The 23,030-nt window shown below is 34.1% G+C and overlaps 3 protein-coding genes across 5 annotated transcripts; 1 reads left to right on the top strand and 2 right to left on the bottom strand.

The window, feature by feature from the left end:
- Positions 1–47: 47 nt before the first annotated feature.
- Positions 48–6,101, top strand: BBS9 (Bardet-Biedl syndrome 9). 2 transcript variants are annotated; one of them, XM_073087866.1, is made up of 11 exons: positions 48–594; positions 976–1,064; positions 1,185–1,449; positions 2,003–2,114; positions 2,436–2,577; positions 2,790–3,104; positions 3,298–3,780; positions 4,136–4,452; positions 5,089–5,264; positions 5,504–5,633; positions 5,756–6,101. In XM_073087866.1, the coding sequence occupies exons 1-11, from the start codon at positions 338–340 to the stop codon at positions 6,002–6,004; spliced, it is 2,535 nt and encodes an 844-aa protein (XP_072943967.1). In that variant the 5' UTR covers positions 48–337; the 3' UTR covers positions 6,005–6,101. The 2 variants fall into 2 exon arrangements, with proteins under 2 accessions (XP_072943967.1, XP_072943968.1); XM_073087867.1 differs by lacking the exon at positions 48–594 and adding an exon at positions 665–800.
- On the bottom strand, positions 5,985–18,872 carry LOC140753333 (obg-like ATPase 1). Of its 2 annotated transcripts, none has more exons than XM_073087873.1 (11): positions 18,735–18,872; positions 17,918–18,103; positions 10,838–10,894; positions 10,410–10,537; positions 9,863–10,038; positions 9,312–9,389; positions 8,999–9,096; positions 8,550–8,687; positions 8,121–8,217; positions 7,412–7,559; positions 5,985–6,901 (listed from the first exon to the last, which is right to left on the bottom strand). In XM_073087873.1, the coding sequence occupies exons 2-11, from the start codon at positions 18,100–18,102 to the stop codon at positions 6,816–6,818; spliced, it is 1,191 nt and encodes a 396-aa protein (XP_072943974.1). In that variant the 5' UTR covers position 18,103; positions 18,735–18,872; the 3' UTR covers positions 5,985–6,815. The 2 variants fall into 2 exon arrangements, with proteins under 2 accessions (XP_072943974.1, XP_072943975.1); XM_073087874.1 differs by having other exon boundaries at positions 18,684–18,862.
- Positions 18,873–19,329: 457 nt separating this feature from the next.
- On the bottom strand, positions 19,330–20,832 carry LOC140753231 (protein Asterix). Its single transcript, XM_073087703.1, has 4 exons — positions 20,643–20,832; positions 20,201–20,312; positions 19,766–19,881; positions 19,330–19,502 (listed from the first exon to the last, which is right to left on the bottom strand). The coding sequence occupies exons 2-4, from the start codon at positions 20,310–20,312 to the stop codon at positions 19,407–19,409; spliced, it is 324 nt and encodes a 107-aa protein (XP_072943804.1). The 5' UTR covers positions 20,643–20,832; the 3' UTR covers positions 19,330–19,406.
- Positions 20,833–23,030: the final 2,198 nt, after the last annotated feature.

The raw sequence follows: 23,030 nt of genomic DNA, 5'->3' as shown, positions 1-23,030 counted from the left end.
CAAGACAGTATAAATAAATTGAAACTCCGGTACGATCAATATGCTTACTTATTTAACTTTGTTTTACCGTAGTTAGATTTAATTATGAAGCCCAATTATAACATTTAGTAACCATCTAAATGCCAGTACTATATTACGGGGCATTTTTGAATAATTACTACATGAAGCTTAAAAATGACCCTGCGTACCTACCCTACTTATGCGATAAAATAAAAATGTTAACACTTGTAAATTTTCATATTAAACAAGTTGCTATGATACAGTAGAGTACAAACATGGGTAGAACATTAAATAATTCTGAGTATTATTTGATTTTTTAAACCTTTGTTCAATAACAATGTCTCTTTTCAAAGTAAAAGAATGGTGGTCTAATGACAAATTACAAAACGAAGGATACTACGAGGGTTTGCAGAACTGCTCTTGTATTAAAGTCGATAAATTCAATTCGAATGGTGACAGTGACTATGTTATTGTTGGCGAAGGATCACAACTCAAAGTCTATAAACCTGGTATTCCGCAAAGTGCTTCTGATATTATACTGGAGCTTCAGTTAGACACGATAGTGTTGCAAATAGAGACTGGAAAGTTTACTGTGTAAGTAAATAGATTGAGACAGTGCGTAGATGTCAAAATCAAAATTGGTGTTGATTTGAAAAAAATGCGCAAAGGAAACACAGGGCCGATAAAGCTTATTCAATATTCGAAAAAAACTTTTAGTGGCTGTTAATCGAACGAGTTAATGCAACATACACACTGTGTTTTTGCGCTGTCTGGTAATGTCGCTTAAGAATATTTATTAGGTAAATGTTAGAACATTAAAATATACTAATTAAAGGTACTCGTTATGAAAAACATAAATTATTTTTTATATTGAAACACTAAGTATTAACTAAGGCCAATTGGTTTCAATACACGACTGTACTCGACGGATTGTATTATATACTCGATATGTAAATATTAATTCTTTCGTTAAAGGGATGCTGAAGATCGACAAATATTGATTCTTCATCCTCATAACTATTCAGTTTATAGCTTACAAAGGAAGGGCTTTAATAATGATGCCGGTAAGTAGGTATAATACATTTATTTAAAGGGTACTTATATAATTTGTATTGCTGTGATATTAAGATTACTATAGTTACTTAGTAAGGATAAAATTGTCAAATATAATTTAATTATTGCAGGAGAACAAAATTACGCAACATTAATTATAAAACATTCATTCACAAGAAAAGCTCATAATATGACTATAGGTCCATTCGGTAGCTCTAAAGCGCGAGATTTATTTTGTATACAAGCGCTCGATGGTACCCTGAGTTTCTTCGATCAAGACACATTTCTCTTCATGTGTATATTTAACGATATCATAGTGCCTGGACCAGTATGTTACATCGCCAACAGTGACTTATTCGTGATGTGTAAGTCGAATTGGGTCATGGAAATATTCAGGTACTATCACCTACCTACTTTACTCTACATCTATAATTATATACTTAGTTTTTTTTTTAATAATATAGGAGTAGCAGATGAGCATACAGTCCACCTGATGATAAATGGCTACTGCCGCCCATGGGCATCTGTAATCAACCCCAGATAGGATTAGATATTCCTACCTGAGGTCGGTCACTGATGCGCCGCTACCCCTGAGGACTAAGCTGGAACGCCTTGGAAAAGTATGTCTCCCTTACCACACCTTTCAAAACGGAACACAGCAGCGCCTAACACTGTTGTTATAAGGCAGAAATAGGTGTAGCGGTGGTGCCGCCGGAGTCGAACCACAAAGGGTTCTACCACCTACTTTACTCTACGTCTATAATTATATACTTAGGTACAATGATATTAAAATATTAAAAATGATATTAATTTATTTATTCACAATTTACATATAATTATTTACAACATTAACCTAAAAAAAGTACTAAAATAATATCTGAAACAGGCTTTAAAAAAACACTTATAAAAAAATAATATTAATACACGTAAATTAATAAACGGATTGCAGTTACCAACAGTTGGAAGAATTTAGTGAGCTGAACGCACGGCAAAATAAGAAAAATATTCCGCAATGGACGTACAACGCCGGTGAAGAAATCTTATCTATTCAAGTGATTCGGGTAAACTTCTAAGTACACTATTTCTATTAAATATTTCTTTGAAGTACATATGGATTTACGTAAATTCCTGTAAAACAATTTGCGTGCGATGTAATATCAGATCACAGGAAAGATATCAGTACCTATAGTACTTATCAATAAATAAGTATTTAAACAAGCTAATTAAAGCGTAATTATATCAGGTTCCGCAATACAATATCGGCCTCGATAATGATTCATGCATTACCTACTGTTTTAAATAGTTTTCCGTATGTTCACCAATTTAAATCAGTTTTAGATGAAACTATGATTTTCTTAAATTATTTTTGTTTCCCATTTCAGACTAGTAGCAATTTTTCCAGCGTTGTCGCTCTTGGAGAACGACATCTGTACTGCTTTCAAGACAATGGTTTGATGAAGTTCATGATTCGCTTCAACTACATACCAATTTGCTTTCATGCCTACCTTATTGGTTGGTATTATGGTAGGTTTAAATTTAACGTCTAATAAGTATTTTGCCAATTGCGTGAAATATATGAAATCAAGAGTTATCAAATACTGTTTCAAGCACATTTACCTAACCTTGTTATTAAGATGCTGATTGATCACATGTAATATCTGAAAAATACTTCGTTCAAATTTTGAATTTATTTAAATATCAAGGTACCCACCTACTTAGTCTCTTCCCAATTACAGAACCGAGTGCAAGGCTGCTTATTATGGTGGCATCAGATGACTCAAAATTATTTGTTTACGAGGGTACGACGTTGTTGTGGTCATGTGACCTATTAGATAGAGCGATAGCGGTGTCAAGATGCTTCGTAAATTCTCTGCCAGGAGGTTTAGTGACTCTTTCCACCAAGGGAATTATAAACGTATGCTATTTGGGCACGGAACCAGATTTGAATTCGAACGCTGCGCCGATTAACGACGCGATGGATCCCCGACAAGTGCAGGCAGAGTTGGAAGCTGTTGAAGAATCACTTCAAAACGTTTTGGACTCGAAAGAAGGTAACAGAAGTAGTAGAAGTAAATAGTTTCATATAGGGATAATGAAGTATAACGATGCGGAGAGGCATATGTAGTACCTACCTACAAGATAGACCGTAATCAGCCCTGGGGCCGGTGGTTGCCTATATGCGACCTAAATAGTTATCCAGTCATGTAATAAGAACTTATTTAAATTATTTATGTACTATTTCAGATACCAATGACTATTTAACAAAAATAGACCAAATCATAAAAATAAAGGCCGACGTTGGCAAACCGGTACAAAATCTCTTTACAACATCAATGAAGGATAATGATCAAGTATTGCATTTGTTGATGTGCCCAGTGGTCGTGATGCTGACGTGTGAAGACCCGAAACTTGTGCAAAGTATCCAAATCACATACGATTGCTCTCCTCCCTTCGAGTGTTCTGAACCAACTATATGCTTGGATACTATCAATGGCACTGAAATAGTAGAAATCCAAGTGTTTTTAACCAGCGAGGCAGATATATCGGATACGTGGATTAGAATCCTATTTACAATCATTGACAGTGCTGGAAAAATATACGTGCTACCGCAAAAAGCATTGTTACCATTGAGCTTGTACTGTTCGCCAGTAACTGCTGATACGGACAACAGTATCCAAATAAACTTGCTTGCAAATCATCCATGCGATTTAAAGGAGATTTTTACAGGTGAGACATATAAAAGAGGTATTAATATTTTATAAGATTCAAGTAGCCTACGGGAATATACCACCGCCTGATGCGAGTATTTAGGTTGGTACTGTCGCAATTAAATAGACATCTGTAACCGGCTCCATAATATAGAGAAGGATTGCTAGTTGAAGTGGATTATTATTGCACATACATCCTTAAGGACTAAGTAAGGTCGCATTAAATACTTACATACACCTTTCATATAAGAAACTAGTACCGCACCAAAATTTTAAAACGATTTTATCATTACACTGGACTTCTTGGGTTGGAATGGCGACCAACTATCTTCAAAAGTCAAATTTTATAATTATTTCCTTATCTATTTTTGTAGACTTCACAACCGAAGAATTGTTAATAAACCATGAGCCAAAGGAATCAATAACATTCTTATACAGAACTACTAAGCAAGTTGTCACAGTGAAAAACAATGCGCAATGGTACTCAATTGAAGCAAGTGAATTTTCCGATATTTCACCATTATTGGATAATTTTATCAATAAACTAATAGAATATCATACACGTATGGGTACGAAGAAGTTTCGGGTTTCTTTTCAGCTGAATATGGAACTCATAAAGCAAATTATACACAAATTTTTAAAAAGTATTGAAGCTCACGCCAAAGAAAGGATTACGTTGCAAACTATGGAAGTAAGTTTTTTAATTACTTAAGTAGGTATCTAATATAATTAAACTACCTTTTGTAACTGTAAAACTTTGTAAGTAGGTACACTCAGTACCTCTGTCCCTGTAGTTTCGGGACCAGAATAGGGCTACGGTATCCCCTGCCTGTCGTAGGAGGCGACTAAAAGGGGGCTTCCGGGGTTGCGGGTGGCAAGAGTGGGAGCTCGAACCGCCCGGTCAGCAACCCCGGGATGGACGGCGGTATGTGTGGTCGCATACTGTCGTACGCACCAGACGGTGTGGCGAGCGTCAAGCTCACCTGGGCAGAACCCGACGGGACAACGCGCTAAGAGGACTCCGGTTGCGTTCCTTTGGAGATCCCGGAGCCCTCTACGCAGCGCCGAGGACGGCCACCGGGGGGGTTTTAGTGCGGTAAGAGTCCCACATAACCCTGCGTCGCTCCCACGGCACCGGGTACCTTTTGAAGGTTTCCCCCTCGTAAACAAAAAAAAAAAAGGTACACTCAGTACCTCACCGGGATTTCCATGTCTTCATACGCTCAAAAATGTGTACCAAAGGGTAATATTTAAGCCAGTAGTAAACCCGAAATCTTACCGGGAAAAATTGTATTACATTTTAATGAGAGTCGATTCTTATTTTTAGAACGAACTCAGCATCCTCCAGAGACAGTTTATGGTGATTCAGAAACGGTTGTTAGTACAGTACGGCTCTTTACCGCCGGGCGACTGCGAACCCTTGGAGTTCCTCATGAGAGATACCCACGAACGCTTGCTTAAGTCTGCTGAATCTGTTATTGAGAGCAGAGAAAAAGTTTGCCGGTAATTATATTAACGTAGAATATGTTTGCTTTATTACATTTACATTATTATATAATTTATCAAACAGAAACTCAGTTGCACCACACTCTATTTCTGTATTTTTCTCCACCAAATGTTGTTGATGTTCGTCCTTAACAAGGATCGTCTCTGAACATTGATTCTTATGATATTTTTCCTTCAACGTGAATGCAATTATGACTTTTCAAGAACATTATAGATTCCCGCTTTTCTTATTACAGAGCTGGATGTACTTTGTCTGCTGTGGGTAATTTAGTAACATGCATACTTAAACATACAGTACATGAAGATTTTACATTTAAACTCATAGATGAAACATTGTCATTATCTTCTTTATATGAGCACTCTCAGGTAATATAAAAGCTTTAGCCAATTTAATATTTTTATCGATATACAGACTTATTTTTTCGCTAAAAATATTAAATGAGTCTGAATATACTCTTATACTGTACTTTTTTATTTAATACTCACAGGAATGGGAAGAAGCAGTAACGCAAGCAACATCGTATTTACTTAATAATGTTATCAAAAAATCTGAGAAGGACAAAGAAAAATTAGCTACAATCACCGACCAAGACGTTCTGTCGCATATAAATCTGAAGAAATTCTTGAAACAACTGCGAATTGTGCTTGAGAAGATGTTTACTGACGCTACTGAAGATTTAAATGACGGCGGAAAGGTCAAAATAACAAGAATAGAGGAACTTGTTGAAGTTCTATAATTATTATCAATAATATATATTATTTAAGCCAACATACGATACACCGTGAGTTTACAATTTTGTTACGTTATACGAATAATGCACTTACTTATACACACCAGTGAAGTATTATTTAATAATAGCGAAGAGATATAAATTATTAAGGCGCGGTCTACATGTAGCTATAACACATATTATCGTAAATATAGCAAGACTCAAATCACAGTATTTAAAACACTAGTAGTAATTAATTCGTTTGTGCTGGTAACCTATATAGGCGATATTAGATTATATACACACAAAAAATCAAAGGGGGATAGAACACGCGAGCTCACGTGTTTACAAGAGTTCAAGTTTGAACGATACCGACTCTCTAAAAGTTTTAAAAGACACTGAAGTTTTCATTGTCATTTCATTTACAAAATTTTAGCTCAATCGGCTTTAAATGCTAGTTTTATTTTTAAGTACAGTTGCAAAATTTTACAACAACATACATACAAACTAACAAGGCAAGTTAAATGAGATCTGGGTATAAAAGCTTATAAAACGATGACGGCTTCATACTACATTATCAAGAAACTATACATATAGTGAATGGTCCTTGCCTAAATAATTTTAGAGTACTTTAAGTACTGCGATTTAGCTGCTTCATAGCTCAACATTCTTGAAAAAAAATCTTACTACAATTTAACCTAATATATACCATAGCTACATATACCGTGCATTAGTGTAAAAAATGTCCTTGCATATCCTAATCCGCGACGTGTAGCAACGTGTACATCGCGAGGTTGAAGTACAACATGTGTACTAACAGCAAAAACACTTTGTTTCGTCATTTCTTCTTAGCGTCCTTCAAGCCGGCGCCCGCGTTGAACTTGAAGAAGATTATATCGCCGTCCTCCACTACGTAATTTCGACCTAGAATGGAAATATGTTTCTATCATACGGCTCTAAATCTAAAATTGGAATATTTTGATGATACATAATTATTGTCCGATTTCATAGAGATATTAAGTCGGGATTTTTACCCATAACTTAGCAGACTTAGAATAAGTCAGTAACCACTGACCACTAACTTTGTTTTTGAAAACTTTGTTATAAAGCAGACTGACAAAGTTGAATAGAGTAATGGATATCAACCAAGTTTCAATAGTAATAAGTAACGAAATTCTAGACTAGAGGACTGTGGATGCGTCTCTTTCTCTACAGTACACAGACAAATAATAGGAATGTAAAATGTCTTGTCTATGCCTATTAATTACCAGCTATACATTGAATTCATATTAAGGGTCTGAAGTAGTCATCTTATATCTCCCGGCGACCATAGTATGACAGATCCATTAAAATACTTTTAATCATATAAGACCATAATTTATGATAAAATTTCCTCATATTTATTGAATTTAAGGTTGTTTATCCGACATTTACCTTGCTGCCGGTATTTGCCAGCTGCCTTGCAAGCTGCCTCAGTGCCCTCCTCTCTGAAGTCCTTGAAGTGCATGACTTCCGCCATAATGAAGCCCTTCTCGAAGTCCGTGTGGATCCTACCAGCGGCTTGGGGCGCTTTTGTACCTTTCTGGAAAATAAATTTCATTGTAATTAGATATAAGCATTGGCTTACATTTTTGGCATAATGTTAATTATATTTTATGGCTGTTAATCGTAAGATAATTGACAATACAATACAATAATACAAAAAACGATTTACAATATGGAGAAAAGTAAAAGTGTATAGTCCGCTCTAAAGTTGTTGCGAGGAGGTGTAGTCATACAATTTACTATGGCGACACGATTAATTTCTATATTCAGAGCGGATAAGCAGTTTTACGCGGACTATACAACATTTTTTAAATTACGAAAATACAGATAGGTCAAAAATCATTAAAATGCAGTTACGCCACTCTGGTTCTAGCAGCCTCAATAATACTATTTTTTATCCTCTTTTAGGATTATTAATCTAGACATTTACGAGCATGTTTCTATCAAGACGGTCTATTAACATAGTCGCAGCAAAACCGTTGCGTGTACTCAATGACATCGCCACGGTACCGCGACATGTTCGTTCGTTGAGATAATCCACTATAAAAATACTAAACTCATAATAATTATGATCGCAATTAGTAAATTATGCACATACCTGTATTGTCCAAGCTTTTACTTCATCAGGGCCAGCAGTGAAGAAGTATTCTAGCTGAAGGGCTTTGTAGCCCTGGACGATAATCTTATCGAGAGCACTGAAATACAAATAAACAATTTTGAAATATTTCTCTTTCAATTTAATTTAGGATTTTAATTATTTTTTTGTTAAATTTGGTCTAGAAATAAAAGTTGAGTGAGAATTAATCCGTGAACATTACATAAAAAAATTGTACCATTTTAGAGTTTTGCAGTGCAATCTGTTTTTTCTTTGTCATAGTTTGCAACGGTTCTGTAAGATGTATTTGGCGTGACAACTTAGTCAAGTGGCAAAATGCATACATAAATAGTCGTTACATATCCCCAAGCACTTGGTTATTTCTTACTCTCATTACATAAAAATGATTAAAAAATAAATTATATATTTTACCTGGGTACATTTTCTTTTAGAAACGCCTCCCTCTCCTGGGGATCCATATCTAACAGTTTACTTTCATAGACACCCGAAAATGGTATAAGTGGCGCGCCGGGGTCATTCTTGTCGATCCATTCCTTCAGCTTTGGTAACCTGGAAACAATAAGTACTAAGTATAGAAAAAAAATTAAGTATAATATGTGCATTTTCAGCTTTGAAATGCATGAACAATTTGCATTTTTATCACAGATATTTTTCGGTGTCAAATATTTAATTTATCAAATTTACTAATACTAAAAGTACAATAGGTAATAATATTTTATATTCTAATTTTGTGAAGTACACGATTATAAAATATTACACGCCAGTGAATGCGACGGCATGGCCTGCATGTATGTTCGATGGATTTAACTCATGGATAGATCAAAAATTACACAAATGAGGTTTAAATATTTAATACATACCATTTATTCTTTCGTCGTATATAATCTTTTTCAGACAGGTTCACAAGATATAGTGCTGGTTTTGATGTGAGGAAGAGGTATTTGTTCAAAACTTCAATCTGAAATGTATATTGTGATGTTATGAAACTTTATCTTCTTCAGAAAATTGTTGTTGAAATTTATAGAAGTTATAAGATTTAATACAAAAACGTGTAAAAGTCTGCACAGCATTATATGGTCTTGATCATTGTGAACTAGGAAATACTTTGAAAGAAACTGATTTTCAAAGAGTCCTTTACAATATAAAAAAATAATAGTATAAGAAATTACTTACATCCGCAGCACTCCAATCACCAAAACGAATGTGTTTTTTCTCATCAACAAGAACAGTCTTAATCTTCATCAAAGAATCCTGTAAATTAAAAGTGAACAAAATATATATTACGATCAACATGGCTTTCACTGCTAGATGCAGATCACATTTTAGAATGTATGTACTTTTTAAACATTTTCTAACATGGTATAGGAAATTTAATAACAGGTGTATCTGCCATGAGTGCCTTTAATAGGCAAATACAGTAAGACAAACAGCCAGACCCAGCATTCTCCACCAAGCGCCGAGGTCGGCCACTGGGGGGGTTTTAGTGCGTTAAGAGTCCCACATAACCCTGTGTCGCTCCCACGGCATCGGGTACCTTTTGAAGGATTCCCCCTCATGAACAAAAAAAAAAAGCCAGACCCAGCTTAGAACCCAAAATTCATAATTTGTACGTTGGCGATAGATTACACCAGAAAACCTCTGCGCGGTAGACCACCAAACTGGTGGCTAAACCATAGCATGAAAGGATATATCTGGGGAATATAATTCAGATAATAAAGTCTTACATATTCCGGTTTAAGTTTCTTCTCGCCGCCACGGTTCACAGAGCGGTCGAGTTTCTCAATGGTCTGCATCAACTGTTCCTCGTCCTTCAGCCGCAACTCCTCGCCGATTGTCTCCAGATCTCGCACCGGGTTCACGTCTCCGTCAACGTGGATCACGTCTTCATCGTCAAATGCACCTGAAATATAGTCAAGTTTAAGCGAGATACCCTTTAACATACTTAATAGAAATTACAATTTCGCCAAAATATTGCGAATCCGGTTGCGTTCCGATGGAGATCTCAGTCCTCTATGTGGCGTTGATGGCCACCTGGCGGTTGTGTGAGAAAAATGCTACGTAATCTGGCGTTGTCACACGGCATTGGATACTTTTTTGAAAGTGTCACCCCTTGTCGATAAAAAGAAAAGGTAGAATCCATTCCGTATGGAGTTGTTCACAGATCACAGTCGTACTTAGACATGTGGCAGGGACCACTTACCATTAGATGGACTGCATGATCATTTGCTACTTCAATCTCATAAAATTTAATCTCATAAAAAATGTACTTACGACATAAATTAAATATGGCATCGCATGCTTTGATATGGGACAAGAAAGCGTTGCCAAGTCCCTGGCCCTCCGCCGCACCGCGCACGAGACCGGCGATGTCGACCACATTCAGGAAAGCTGGTACTTTGCTGCATTAAAAAATATATATTACTGCCTTTAAAACTAAGTCAAAACGAAAGAAAATACCACTCCCAAACGATAGCAAGATCACACAATTTTTACGAATCCAACGATACTTCATATCATAATATAATATGTCAAAAATCTTAAAATCCGTTAAGCCGTTTGGCTGTAGGACGTGTCAGAGACATTTACAGTAACTAACATCGCAGTCCGGTAAAACAGAATGTTATCTTTGTGTAAAACAAAAATTAATATTGTAAACATAATATATGTAATTTCTAAACTATGTGCATTAGTTTACTTACCTTGCAGGCTTATGGTATTGACAAAGGTAGTCAAAACGCTCGTCGGGGACTGGTACCCTACTTGCTGAAACAAAGACAAGTGATCGTTAGATAACTGCATACATTACCTTTATTAGAATTACAATTTAGATAAGAATTAACTTTACCTCTCAGATAGTAGTAACGATTGAACTAAATGAATAATTATTAAAAAGACGAATCATGCATAAACGTAAAATATTTATTGAGAAGATAACAACAAAATTAATATAGCAAAAACTAAACAAGAGGATTAACAACTTTGTTAAACTCCGAACAATAAGAAAGGCTTCTTGAAGATGAAACGACGCTGGAAACTTTTCCGACAGTTCCAGAGTCAATTCTTCGTGGACTGCATCGCGTTGGATACTTCGCAAACGGGTTATCGACAGACCGTAAACGAGAACTTATGTCGTGTATGAGCTTGCAACGAGCATCATAAACCGTGAAGGCCTTTTCATACATTGGTAAAATAGATTTTGTAATTAGTGGATTATTAATTTTAAGAAACAAAGCTACATGCAATAAGCCAGATACTCTAATATCGAGACCGGGATATTTCGGTCTGGCAACAGTAACGGAACAGCATGCTTTGGTCAAAATATTTCCTACAGTTTGTTCTAAATAGCCTAGATTTGGTAAACTCTTTAACGATAACTTCGGAAATGCAGGCTGCTTGAATACAGTAACATCATAATACGTATGAGGTTTAGCTAAAAAAGTTTGTTGACATTTTTCACTACAAAATAAATAATATTTCCCACCGTAACTAGCAGCTAATTTTTTATCACCTTTAACAATTTTCTGAGACGGCAGATTTTTAGCGTATGTAACTATACAAATTCCGTTTTCGTAAAGTAATGTTGGGCTTATTATTTTTACAGCAACTGGAACTTCTGGTACATTTATCTTTCCTTTCAAGTAAACGTTTGGCTTAGATAGACCCAAGTCCATATGATCAGGGCAGAACCAATATAAAGTATCTCCAGACTGGACTAGACCCTTTTTGTCAACAGGGAAGCCACTATGTCGCAGAACATTTTTACGAAGGCAAATTGGACACATATTTTTAAAAGAGGACATTCGTTGTTCAAATATTTCATTGGAGAAACACATTACACGGACCGGTACAATTTTTGTTTTTACGTTACATAAATAATAATTTACTTTCGAAATTATATCCTCAATGTAACGAGTAGTATCATGCAAGCACTGCCACCTTGAGGAGTCTCCACGAACGGTATAAAGATTTTGAATATCGCCGTCTATCCATTGTTTTATTGCGTAGCAATTCTCTTGCCATTTGTCGTATCGATACTCTATAAAGGGTCGTGAATAAGGCGGTTTATATTTCAGTAAGGGAAAATAAACTTCGTTTTGCGAATTTTTCGCGACAGTATATTTACTACAAGTTATGTCGATTATAATAAGTGGATATAGTCCTAATCTCTGAAGTTCACTAGCTTCCGCGGGTTTGTCAGGAAAACCATCGAAAACAAAACCATTTGTTACCACACGGTGATCGATGGTAACAGAATGCACCGCATTCATAATTAATTCACTATCAATGCATTCTCCCAATTGAAGTGTTGCTTTCATTTTAGCAGCTAGTTCTGTCCACTCCATGTTTTCCAAAACGTGCCTTATAGCCTGTCCTCTAGATATGCTGATTAATCCATAACGCTTACCTAGTTTTGACACCAGTTCACTTTTTCCACATTTTCCCGGTCCAATAACACCAATTCGTAGTGGATGTTCCCAGTAGGAGTTGATAGCATTGTTTTCAATATATTTGAGAGGATTAGTTCGAAATTTCGTTACATTAACAATAGAACTCAAAAAATATATATAGGAGCGATGAATGACAGGAAATATTTTATTAATACGTTTACACGCGTTATACGGATTTGATATAGTTTGAGAATTCTCAAATATATAAACAGGACACATTCGATTAAATTTACTTATTAAGTAAAATCCCTCCATTAACAATGTTTCTGCAATGTCACAAGTAATTATGAAAGTTTGTTCAAAAAATGATTCTTGTCTGTTTCTTAAAAAAGAAAGTTTAGGAAGTAGAGTTCTCATGACTTTGACTGCGGATTTATTTCCATTAAGAGATATATTTTTGATTTTTTGCTCACTTAGAATGTCTTTTAATGTTTGTATATTTTCATCGTCTATTTCAAAAATACTCTCCAATCTTGAATTTATTCTTTCTAAAACATCTTCTGCGTTTTCCCATTGCGTCTGGTCAACCGGCTCGGGATTAATTTGAATCATTTCATTATACAAGTTAAACAAATTTGCATCAACATTTGCGGAACCAGAAGGATGAGCGTCAATGATAGCACTTTGAAAAGACGTAGGTACTTCAGGATGAATATCGGTCACGCTCATGTCTTTAAATATGTTGTTTATAATTTCATCAGTTATCAGTTTGATTACTACTTCTTTTGTTATTGTGTCAAACCATTCCTTTTGTACTTTTTCAAATTTAATCCTGACTTCATTTTTTGCTTCATTTAACTGATTTTTCCATCGTTTCAGCATTTTTGATGACAGTCTTTCGAGTGTTTTCTCTGGACTTCCTTGTAAATCGATTATTAAATCAGGTATACAAAAACAAGCCTCCATTTCCTCTACATCAGTAGGTAGTTTTGGAAAACCGTCTAATACAAATCCAATTTCTGAAAAGGGCTTAGTGGACCATAATAATTTAACGAGTTTCTGTATGAACGCAGGAATTAATGGAGCTCCTTTTTCAAAGTAATTGTATAATATCCGTCGAATTTCATTTTCATTTCCTAAAATGTCCGATACGTATTTATCGTTTTCTTCATCTGCTTGAAATTCCATGACAGCTTCGTCATCTATAGGAGTATCTTTGAAACTATTCTCGTATTGTCGACCAAATTTCTTAAAATGTTTAGGTATGAAATAATGGTTGATAAGTTCTGCAAAGTCAACATGGATTAGGCCTAGTTCCTTTGCTATCTGTTTACAAAGAGTTGTTTTCCCACTACCAATACTTCCTATCACGCAAATTCTCAGAGGAGGCAAAGATTTGAATGGTTTACTGAGTGACTGATATTTAGTGACGTCTTTTTGGAATACTTCTAAACATTCTTCCTTAGAAAAGTAATAAGATTTATTATCAAATTGCGTGCAAAAATCTGGTTTCCCTTCCCAAATCACATTATGGTCATAATAAGCAATAGGGCAGTAAATGTTAGTTTCTCCAGAATAATAAGGGTCATTATACGTTAACATATCTTGGATGACATTATATTCATCATCCTTTTCTTCCAATTCAGCGTTGTCTAAAGGTGTGCAAGATAAGCAATAACTTTGTCTTAATTTTAACAACACTTCGTCTAACACTTCAATATCGGTCTTATTTTCAATTTCTACTATAATGACAGCTTTAGAACTTTCCTCCAATTTCAATTTCACAGAATCCCATTCTTCACGGAATTTATCAATTGCTTCAATAAATGATGTAAGCGATTCTGCAGACTCATTTGCCTTATCCTGTTCCATAAAAATGAAATCAAAAACATTAATCAACAACTCTTGTACTAGTATCTGAACGTCTAAAGAAATGTTATCATCGGGCATCTTGTATCGTTGTTTTGTTTTTACTAGAGGGTCAGATGATAAAAGATATCTTTCTTGATATTTTTTGGGTGATTTATCAATAATAAGATATGTCCTTAAAAGGTCTATGTCGACTTCTTTGTTTTCCATTAAAACTATGGTATAGTCAGGTAGTAGTTTATATTCGCCCAGGTATCCCCAGAATTCTGGATCCGATGGAAAAGCATCAATTATAAATTTACCATACCTTTGGTCAGTATCCATAGATTCCTTGTCAATGGTTAATAATATTTGTACCATTTCAGTCATCAGCTCTTCAGTAGTGGGTTCAATATCTTTTTGCAAATCATTGGCCAATATGTATGCAGAGATAGCTTCAGTAACATCTATATCACCGAGCACAGGTAAAGTAGGCCTAACTGTTTCAGTAGTTAATTCGGTCGGAGCATACATTAAAAGATTATTATCTAAAATAGCGGTTTTACATAAGTCTAAATCATTCAGTATAGGTAAAAATGATAGTTTATTTTTTAACTTCTCCATATTTTTCAATTCCTTTTCAGATAAAGGATTTTGCTCCTCTATCAATTCTTCTTCACCTAGAATCCTTGAATTTCTTTGGAATAAACTAACATACTTTTTCAATTCAGATAATACTGAAGTAAGCCATTTATTTAAATTTGAACTTCTTTCTATCTCTGCACTCTGCCACTTCATAAATCTAGCGTCCTCAATGGTGGCTATTATTTCTGACAAAATGGATTTAGAAAAACTATCGTACTTCTTTCGTTTTTCGTTGTTTAAAAAGGTTTTATAACATAAAATTGGTGTGTCAAATAGCCACGACATGCATTCTGCGATCATTGTCTTCCCGGAAGACTTAGTTCCTATAATAATAACTCTACAAGTTGGTTCCAAGTATTCAAGCTTTAGATAAGGTCGGGGATTTTTACAAAATGAAACCATAGCATCTAGTGATGATAAAAGATAGACATGTTTGAATAATGATACGGCCAATTTGGATTTTCCTTCCACTGCTCGCCTTTTTTGTAATTCAACAGGACATCTTGTATACCATAGAGATGGATATCTATTAAAATTCAGAACTCCACTTCTAATGGTATTTAACTGTTTAACTGTACTCCAAAATTCTTCTGGATCTTCAGGAGGCTCTTCAAGATATAAAGGTTTTGGTATAAGAACAGGCTTGATAGACATCAAAAGTAATTTTCCCATAATATAATGTAACATTTGGTGAACAGAGGTGCGGCCATCAATTTTTAATATATATTTAGAATCATAATCCAGAAGCTTTTGCTCTAAGAATGGATCAATACAATTCTTGTAATTACATATCTGATTCACAGAATTAAATTTAAAATTAATTGGATGCTTGCAGCTATATTTTGGGTTGAATATATGACTATCATAAGGTTTACTATAATCAATCATAGTATATTTACTGGGCCACCGTGTTTCTAAGTCACTAAATGATGAAAAAGGATTAAAAGCGTTCATGTTGTTTAAACAATTGAAGTACTTTCGGCTCTTTTTAGTCAATGTATCTATATCTGGACTTATAATATGTATTATGACATCAGGTTTAAAATTGAAAAGTTCTACAGATTGCTCCAACAGAATAATTTTCTTCGTAGTGTAGGAAATATTGCGATAGATAATAACATCACTACAAATATCTAACAGATATTTGGGCATCTCTACAGGTGGCTCTTCTACTTCTTCAGCTTCCACTTCTTCTGGCGGTTGTTCTTCTTCAACCTCTTCTTCATCAGCTTGATCAACTTCACTGCTTACTGAAGAGTGTGGTGATGGTTTTTGTACTTTTTGTTTGGGTTTCTTTCTTTTAAGGTTCCAAATCAAGTCGTAAAGTAACTCATCTACAATTTTTAGAGATTCCTCTGCATACAAATTGTTCATAAGATATTGTTCCCTCTTACTTGAAGTTACAAGAGGTAAACCTGATATAACATATCCCTTATGCTTAACAACCGGTGATTCCAATTTTGTTTGCATAATTTTTAATATATAGTCAAATTTACAAACTTTATTGTGCCTCATATTATAATCTAAACACATTCCTGTGGGACTTTTCTGTTCAATTTCTTCAAGTAAAACATTTCTAGATGACAAATGAACACAATTCAACTTCTTTGAAAGACTTTCACCAAGTGTGTATGAACCAAGCCCTGGTTTTCCTATTATTAAATAACAGGTAGGTTTTATCATTAAATGGGCTTCTTGGGCATCACTATCCGTCCACAGATTGACAAATTCTAAATCAGAAGGCAGTGGTATAGAAGTATTATTAAGGCCAACTATTGCTGCTGCTAAGGGTGGAATATGATCAACATCTTTGGATTTAGTTTTATTTATCAAATTTAAATCACCAGTATATGTAGCATCCTTATTAATTTTAATATGATTGATATTATATTTGTCTGTTACTTTAATATTATGTTCATATCTCTCGTAAGATAACATGATTTCTATGTAGTCTAGAAATTATTTTGCTTGTTTACATTTGATGGATGACCTGACATTGACACTATATTTATTCTATTTGTTATATGCCAGTTCCTATATAACATCATGTTGTTCTATATATGGCTACTGATAATATTTAATTAATATTAAATATGAGTTCAGCCCATTTCGCGGTGTTATGCTGCAGCACACTTGTCAAAATTTTTGTGCTATTGTTTTTAAATTATTATTTTTTATACTTAGTTTTAGGTTTTATTGTGTTTAATTATTGTTTATTTTTTGTGGTTGTTTATTTTTATATAATTGTTTTATTTTTTATTTTTACTATTCCTATGATTATGTATGTGTGCTTGTAGCCAAGTTCTGCGAATAAATGATTTTATTATTATTTAAATAATTATTTAGTGCTTAAAGAACCAATTAATTTTTAAATTTGACCACAACAATTTCCTGAATAATAGAAAACTTAATCCTAGAAAAATCAGTACTGGTCTAGTACCAGTACTGATTAAATTTGATATTCATATTTAAAAATATTTTTAACTATATTTAATAACCAGAGAGCTGGCACATACCTCGGACAGCGAATTAGCCTCGCTATCCAACGAGGGAATGTTGCTAGCATTCTGGGAACTCATCCCAGGGACAGCAATTTAGATGTAGCTTTTTATATTTAATTTAAAATAAAGTTATATTATTTCATCATTTTTTTATATTACTTTAATTATTATAATGTTTTTGTTGTATTTATTATTGTAACAAATCTTGAAAATGAACTATCTTTATAACAAACTTACTAGACAACTTACCTTACTTGACAAACTATACATTTGAAACTATATACAACTTTCTAAATTCACCTACTTTAGTGCTTCCAATATTCCATCCTATAGACGATGACAATGTCAATGCAATTGCATAATATTATGAATTACCTACTAATAAAGATAAAAATACTTATTCTCATTAGGGTCAATGGTGCAAAATGGGAAATTTTCAGCCGCCGCCTGACTCTTCGTTAGCACATTGAAGAATGTGGACTTCCCAACATTTGGTACACCCACTATACCAACTTTTAAATTTGTTCCAACTCTGCCAATAAGAGGCTTTTTTTCTGGCTCTTCCACTTTTTTAGGCGGCATCCTGAAATTTGAAAATATAATTTTTGTTAAGTAGGGAAGAATGTAGGTACTTAATAAACTAAATAAACATAGAGATTTTTCACATCATAGATTACATACACAACACAGGGGAATGGGTGGGTTCTTTGTTATTATTGAAACCATTGGAGAGGTGTGAATGGCAATTATGTAAGCAATATTTATTTATTATTTATGATTTCTTTTTTGAAAATATTTGTCCCATTGTTTACAAAGTTGTGTACAGGGATTATTTTTGTTTATTTTTGCTGACAAATGGGAGGATCAAATATTACTAAACTTTTTAAACGGTAACAATTTAATAAACATTGTAAAATTGTGTTACAATATTGGACGGAGCTATTTTGTTAACAGATGTACTTATTTATTTTGTACAAAATAAATATTTCGAGTACATTTTAATATACAGCAAAACAGGAGAAAAACCAACCTTTTTTCTATTACAACTATGATTAAAGATTATTTTACTTTTAAATAAGATATATACAGACCTACACGTGGATGTAAAAGTAAAAACTATTAATACTACAAGTGAGGAGGCTCAATGTCTATAAATTCATAACCTTATTGTAATTACACCGGTCTTTAAAAGTATAATCCAAGCTACAAAATACCTGAATAGTATGTAACTAAAAGTTACACTTTACTATGTTTATCACTTTAAACGTAATCTTTTTTTTGAAAATCAATCTGTAATCACGAAAGTGCGGTATTTTACCGTAGTCCATGTGTCATACAGATCCACAGATAACTAAAACTATCAGTCTGTCAAGAATCAAGAATAAATATTGAATCAACCACAGACCTGTAACAATATATTATGTTTTTCAAGAGTAGTCTTACTAAGTGAATATTTGGTTAAAATTACAAAATATTAATCGTTTACCTATGAATATCATGTGATATTTAGGCTGAAATAGTTCTACATTGTTTAGTATTAAAATTCTTTAACATTATAATTATTACCTAAAATATTGTTCCTACAAAATAAACCACGATAAAAAGACTAAAGTGAAGGTTTCAGCAACTAACTAAAGAATAATAACAATTACGGTATTTAGAGATTACATTGATAAATTATCGGTCCACAGTTGGTAGATGCAACGAAAACTGTAGATATAATTTTCATAATATTGCATTGCATGTTAAATTATTGTATAAAAGAAAGCACAGTTAAAGGCAAAAGAAAGAGGTATAAAAACAACAATATTTAGCTATAGATAGTTTATTGAACACTCTTTATTTTTTTATAATAAAATTAAAATAACAAATATAATTATTATTTATCATGTAACTGGAGACCAAGGAGGCGACATTGGTCCTGGATTTTGTAGATAAGACATGACCACAGCAGAAATGGACAACATAAAGGAACTTACAATCTGAAAAAGAAAAGAAAATTGTGTTAAAAGTATTCTTAGAAACTTAAGATTTTTCGATTAAAGTATAAATTCCTTCCAGACTTAAGAAAAAATATTAAAAAAATAATTAATTATCGAGTATGCCATAAGTCTTCTAGAATCAAAATGGTAGATTTTGATTACAGGCTAAAATCGGTAACCATAACACAAGCTCTTCTTATTCTAAAAAAAATCAATATTTCACATTGGCATGGTAATGAATCAATAAAAAGAAACCATTTTACCTGTTTTGTATCATCAGTAATTCTGGAGTTTGCAAAACTAATGCTAGAACAAAATACAGATGTCCAAGCACACCATTTCAATCGCATCATGAGCCCACACATGGAGAAGACCATTCCTGAAATTGGGATTTTCAAAAATAACATTTCTTTCAAAATTGTATAACTGTTGTATTATTGGAAAGTGATAGTAAAGTCTTTAAAAACGATAATATAGCTTAATAATCATTGTTTTACGTAAATCATTAATTCAAAAATTTATGGCAACTGGAAAGTTATTTTATATTTTTTAAAGTTTTCTTTTTTTTCGCTTAATTTCTTTATGCATACAATAAATCATCAGATTAGCCTTTATCATTCCACTGCTAGACATAGGCTTCCCTCAAGTTATGTGCAAATACTGGATTTGCTTGTTGCTGGTATAACTTGATCACATACCAAGGATATTCATATAATCGGTTGTTAGATCCTCAGTTGGTGCTGAAGAAGGTGGTGGTGGCTTATAGCGACGCTCACGGTCCACTCTTCTGGGGTCTGATGACAACTGCATCTGTAAAGTAAATAGCTCAATTATAATGAACAATGTAATTCAGTATTCTTGAATAATAAGTCACGTTTAGACATAGGTCATAAAAGAAATAGAAATTCAGGAGGAAAGTTCTAGTTAAGAGTTAAATGACCATGGAAGTAATGTTCCATTTCAGTTGATAGATCATCCAATGTGGAATATTAAATTAGTGCTTTTATTATCTTTGGAGAGTTTTTAAAGACACGGCTCATGTAACTAAAGTTGTACACCTTATTTATTTAATTTAAAAGCAAAATAATCTCTTACAAATAGGTCAGTTAAGTGTGTGAACTGTGAACTGGAATATCTTACCTTTCGCGGTTCGGTTAGTGGGCAGCAAATAATTAAATCTTTTCAGAACTTTTTGTAGTAAAGTTCTGAAATTACGATTATAGTAATCGTTTTAATAGTTTTATAGATTTTACAAAATCATCAAAGCTTCCACTCAATCACAAAAAAATACTGAAATGCAATGACTTATGACAAAATATATGACAGAGAAGCAGTGACAGTCAGATGATATTACGTCGCGATTTCACTAAGCTAAAGGAGTCACCACAGACTACTTATGTAAGTAGTATAGTTATGTATTATCTGTTTCCTTTTTAATATTTGATCTCAAATGGAAGATCCTTGACTATGATAAAGATAATTTTAAATACTATTATTTAAATAAGAACTTACACAAAATTGCTAATCAGCATTCAAATATTTTGTAATAATACTTGGTACGTGCACATATCGCCATCTGTTGGGCAGTAGCTTAACTAAAGGTTTCATGATTTTTCGCCAGTTTTCACAATTTACGGGGATCGCTTTTTTTGGGAAGTCAAATTAAAGATCATGGTTTTTAACATAAATGCCGGTTTAGACATTTCTTTTTAATAATATAGAAGTAATAATTAACCATACATGTCATTGTTCACATTTGCAAAGCTGGAAGCCAGTTAGGCACCATCAGATGGACCGTATGATCGTCTGCTATTCTTTTATCACTTCATCAGTTGTGCACTAGCATTTACGTAATATTTAATCTGCATTTGGAATATTTCTCATCTGCGTAAATATGAAGAGAAATGAGATATGAGAATCTAGATACGCATATTACTCGTACATATTGCATCATCATCATCAACATCATCATCAACCCATTATTGTCCCACTGCTGGGCACGGGTCCCCCCCAGAATGAGAAGGATTAGGCTATAGTCCACCGCGCTAGCCAAGTGCGTTATGGTTGATTTCACATACCTTTGAGATTTTTTGTTAAAAATATCTCAGGTATGCAGGTTTCCTCACGATGTTTTCCTTCACCGTTTGAACAAGTGATAATTAATTTCTAATACGCACATAAATTTGAAAACCAGAGGTTCCTGCCTGGGATTTGAACCTCGGACCCCTCGATCGAGAGGCCGCGTTTTTTAACCACTAGGCCAGGGGTTCCCAATCTTTTGTAACCCGCGGCGCAGTTACAAGTTTAATATTCTTTCACGGCGCCCTGTGCCCTGTCCTAGCTATTTGAAGAAGACAGTCGAAAGAAATAGGTAACTACAATAATACTAGTTACCTTAGGTTGATCGAAACGAAATTTAAAACACCACAATATGAAATTGTACAATACGTTATTATAAAATAATTTAAATGGAAAACAAGAAGAAAGACTTGAGAAAAAACAAAAATTAAATACGATATGTATTCAGTCAAATCAATGTCGTGAGCTAAGTGATCTCCGCGCAGTTTTTCAAAGCGGGGAATATCACTTGACACTGCTATTCTCATTTCTTGCTCCACATTGATCCGATATTTGTTCTTTATCACAGCTACAGCTGAAAACCCAGCTTCACATAGATATGATGTTGCAAACGGAATGAAATTTTTTAATGCTTTGGATGTTAAATTTGGATATTCATTTTGAATCAATGACCAAAACGCCAATATCTGTGGTGTCCAATGATTAGAGGATCGACTCACGGCGCCCCTCTTTACTTTCTACGGCGCACCAGGGCGCCGCGGCGCACACTTTGGGAACCCCTGCACTAGGCTATCACTGCTTTTGCATACCTACACCTATGATAACCTGAACTTTTCTTGCATCAATTTCGTATAAATTGAAGCGACAAAATATTAATGAGCAGACTTTTCACTCGATCTTTGATATGGTAGAGTCGATCATTTAACATCAATCGTCAGTTGTTACTCCGACAATCTCAGAATAACAATACTAGTATTGCTCTGAGACGACAATCGACTTCAAATATATTTTAAAACACGGACCTTGCAAGTAGCGGTCAATGGTGAACTCAATCATTGATCGACGATGGTTCAATCATTGATCATTCGTCGATTGTCGTTTACGAGCAGCCGAAGCTACTACAATAACTGATCGACGATAGATCAACGGGGTATTTCCGACTACCAAGTAGAAATTATGCTCCTGTCAGTCGTTAGCCATATGGCCGTTTTTCGTCCACCATCCACTAAACTTGGGGCTTATACCGATTTTTTTACCATGTTATATGATACATAGTATTTTAAATAGTACCTATAACTTTATAATGGAAAAATATTAAATTTCCCCATTTAGCATCTTCCCACACAAAGGGGATTAGTACCTACCCACAGGATCCAAATTATCTTTACCCACCCTCAAATTGCAAATATAATCACGGTAAAGGTACGTATTTAAGAGGGTAAGAAGCCT

Source organism: Epargyreus clarus, unplaced genomic scaffold (assembly GCF_041222505.1).
Source record: "Epargyreus clarus isolate Ecla_fem2 unplaced genomic scaffold, WU_Ecla_fem_2.2 ptg000026l, whole genome shotgun sequence".
Taxonomy (NCBI): domain Eukaryota; kingdom Metazoa; phylum Arthropoda; class Insecta; order Lepidoptera; family Hesperiidae; genus Epargyreus; species Epargyreus clarus.
The sequence above is the reverse complement of the archived record's forward strand: the minus strand, read 5'-3'. Positions and strand labels throughout refer to the sequence as shown.

Coding starts and splice junctions, on each gene's coding strand:
- BBS9 (XM_073087866.1), top strand. CDS start 338: ATGTCTCTTTTCAAAGTAAAAGAATGGTGGTCTAATGACAAATTACAA. Junction 2,115..2,435: donor TATCTATTCAAGTGATTCGG/GTAAACTTCTAA, acceptor TTCCCATTTCAG/ACTAGTAGCAATTTTTCCAG. Junction 2,578..2,789: donor CCTTATTGGTTGGTATTATG/GTAGGTTTAAAT, acceptor TCCCAATTACAG/AACCGAGTGCAAGGCTGCTT.
- LOC140753333 (XM_073087873.1), bottom strand. CDS start 18,102: ATGCCGCCTAAAAAAGTGGAAGAGCCAGAAAAAAAGCCTCTTATTGGC. Junction 9,390..9,862: donor AGAAACTTAAACCGGAATAT/GTAAGACTTTAT, acceptor TTTAATTTACAG/GATTCTTTGATGAAGATTAA. Junction 9,097..9,311: donor GTGATTGGAGTGCTGCGGAT/GTAAGTAATTTC, acceptor TATACATTTCAG/ATTGAAGTTTTGAACAAATA.
- LOC140753231 (XM_073087703.1), bottom strand. CDS start 20,312: ATGCAGTTGTCATCAGACCCCAGAAGAGTGGACCGTGAGCGTCGCTAT. Junction 19,882..20,200: donor CGATTATATGAATATCCTTG/GTATGTGATCAA, acceptor TCCCAATTTCAG/GAATGGTCTTCTCCATGTGT. Junction 19,503..19,765: donor TTACTGATGATACAAAACAG/GTAAAATGGTTT, acceptor TTTCTTTTTCAG/ATTGTAAGTTCCTTTATGTT.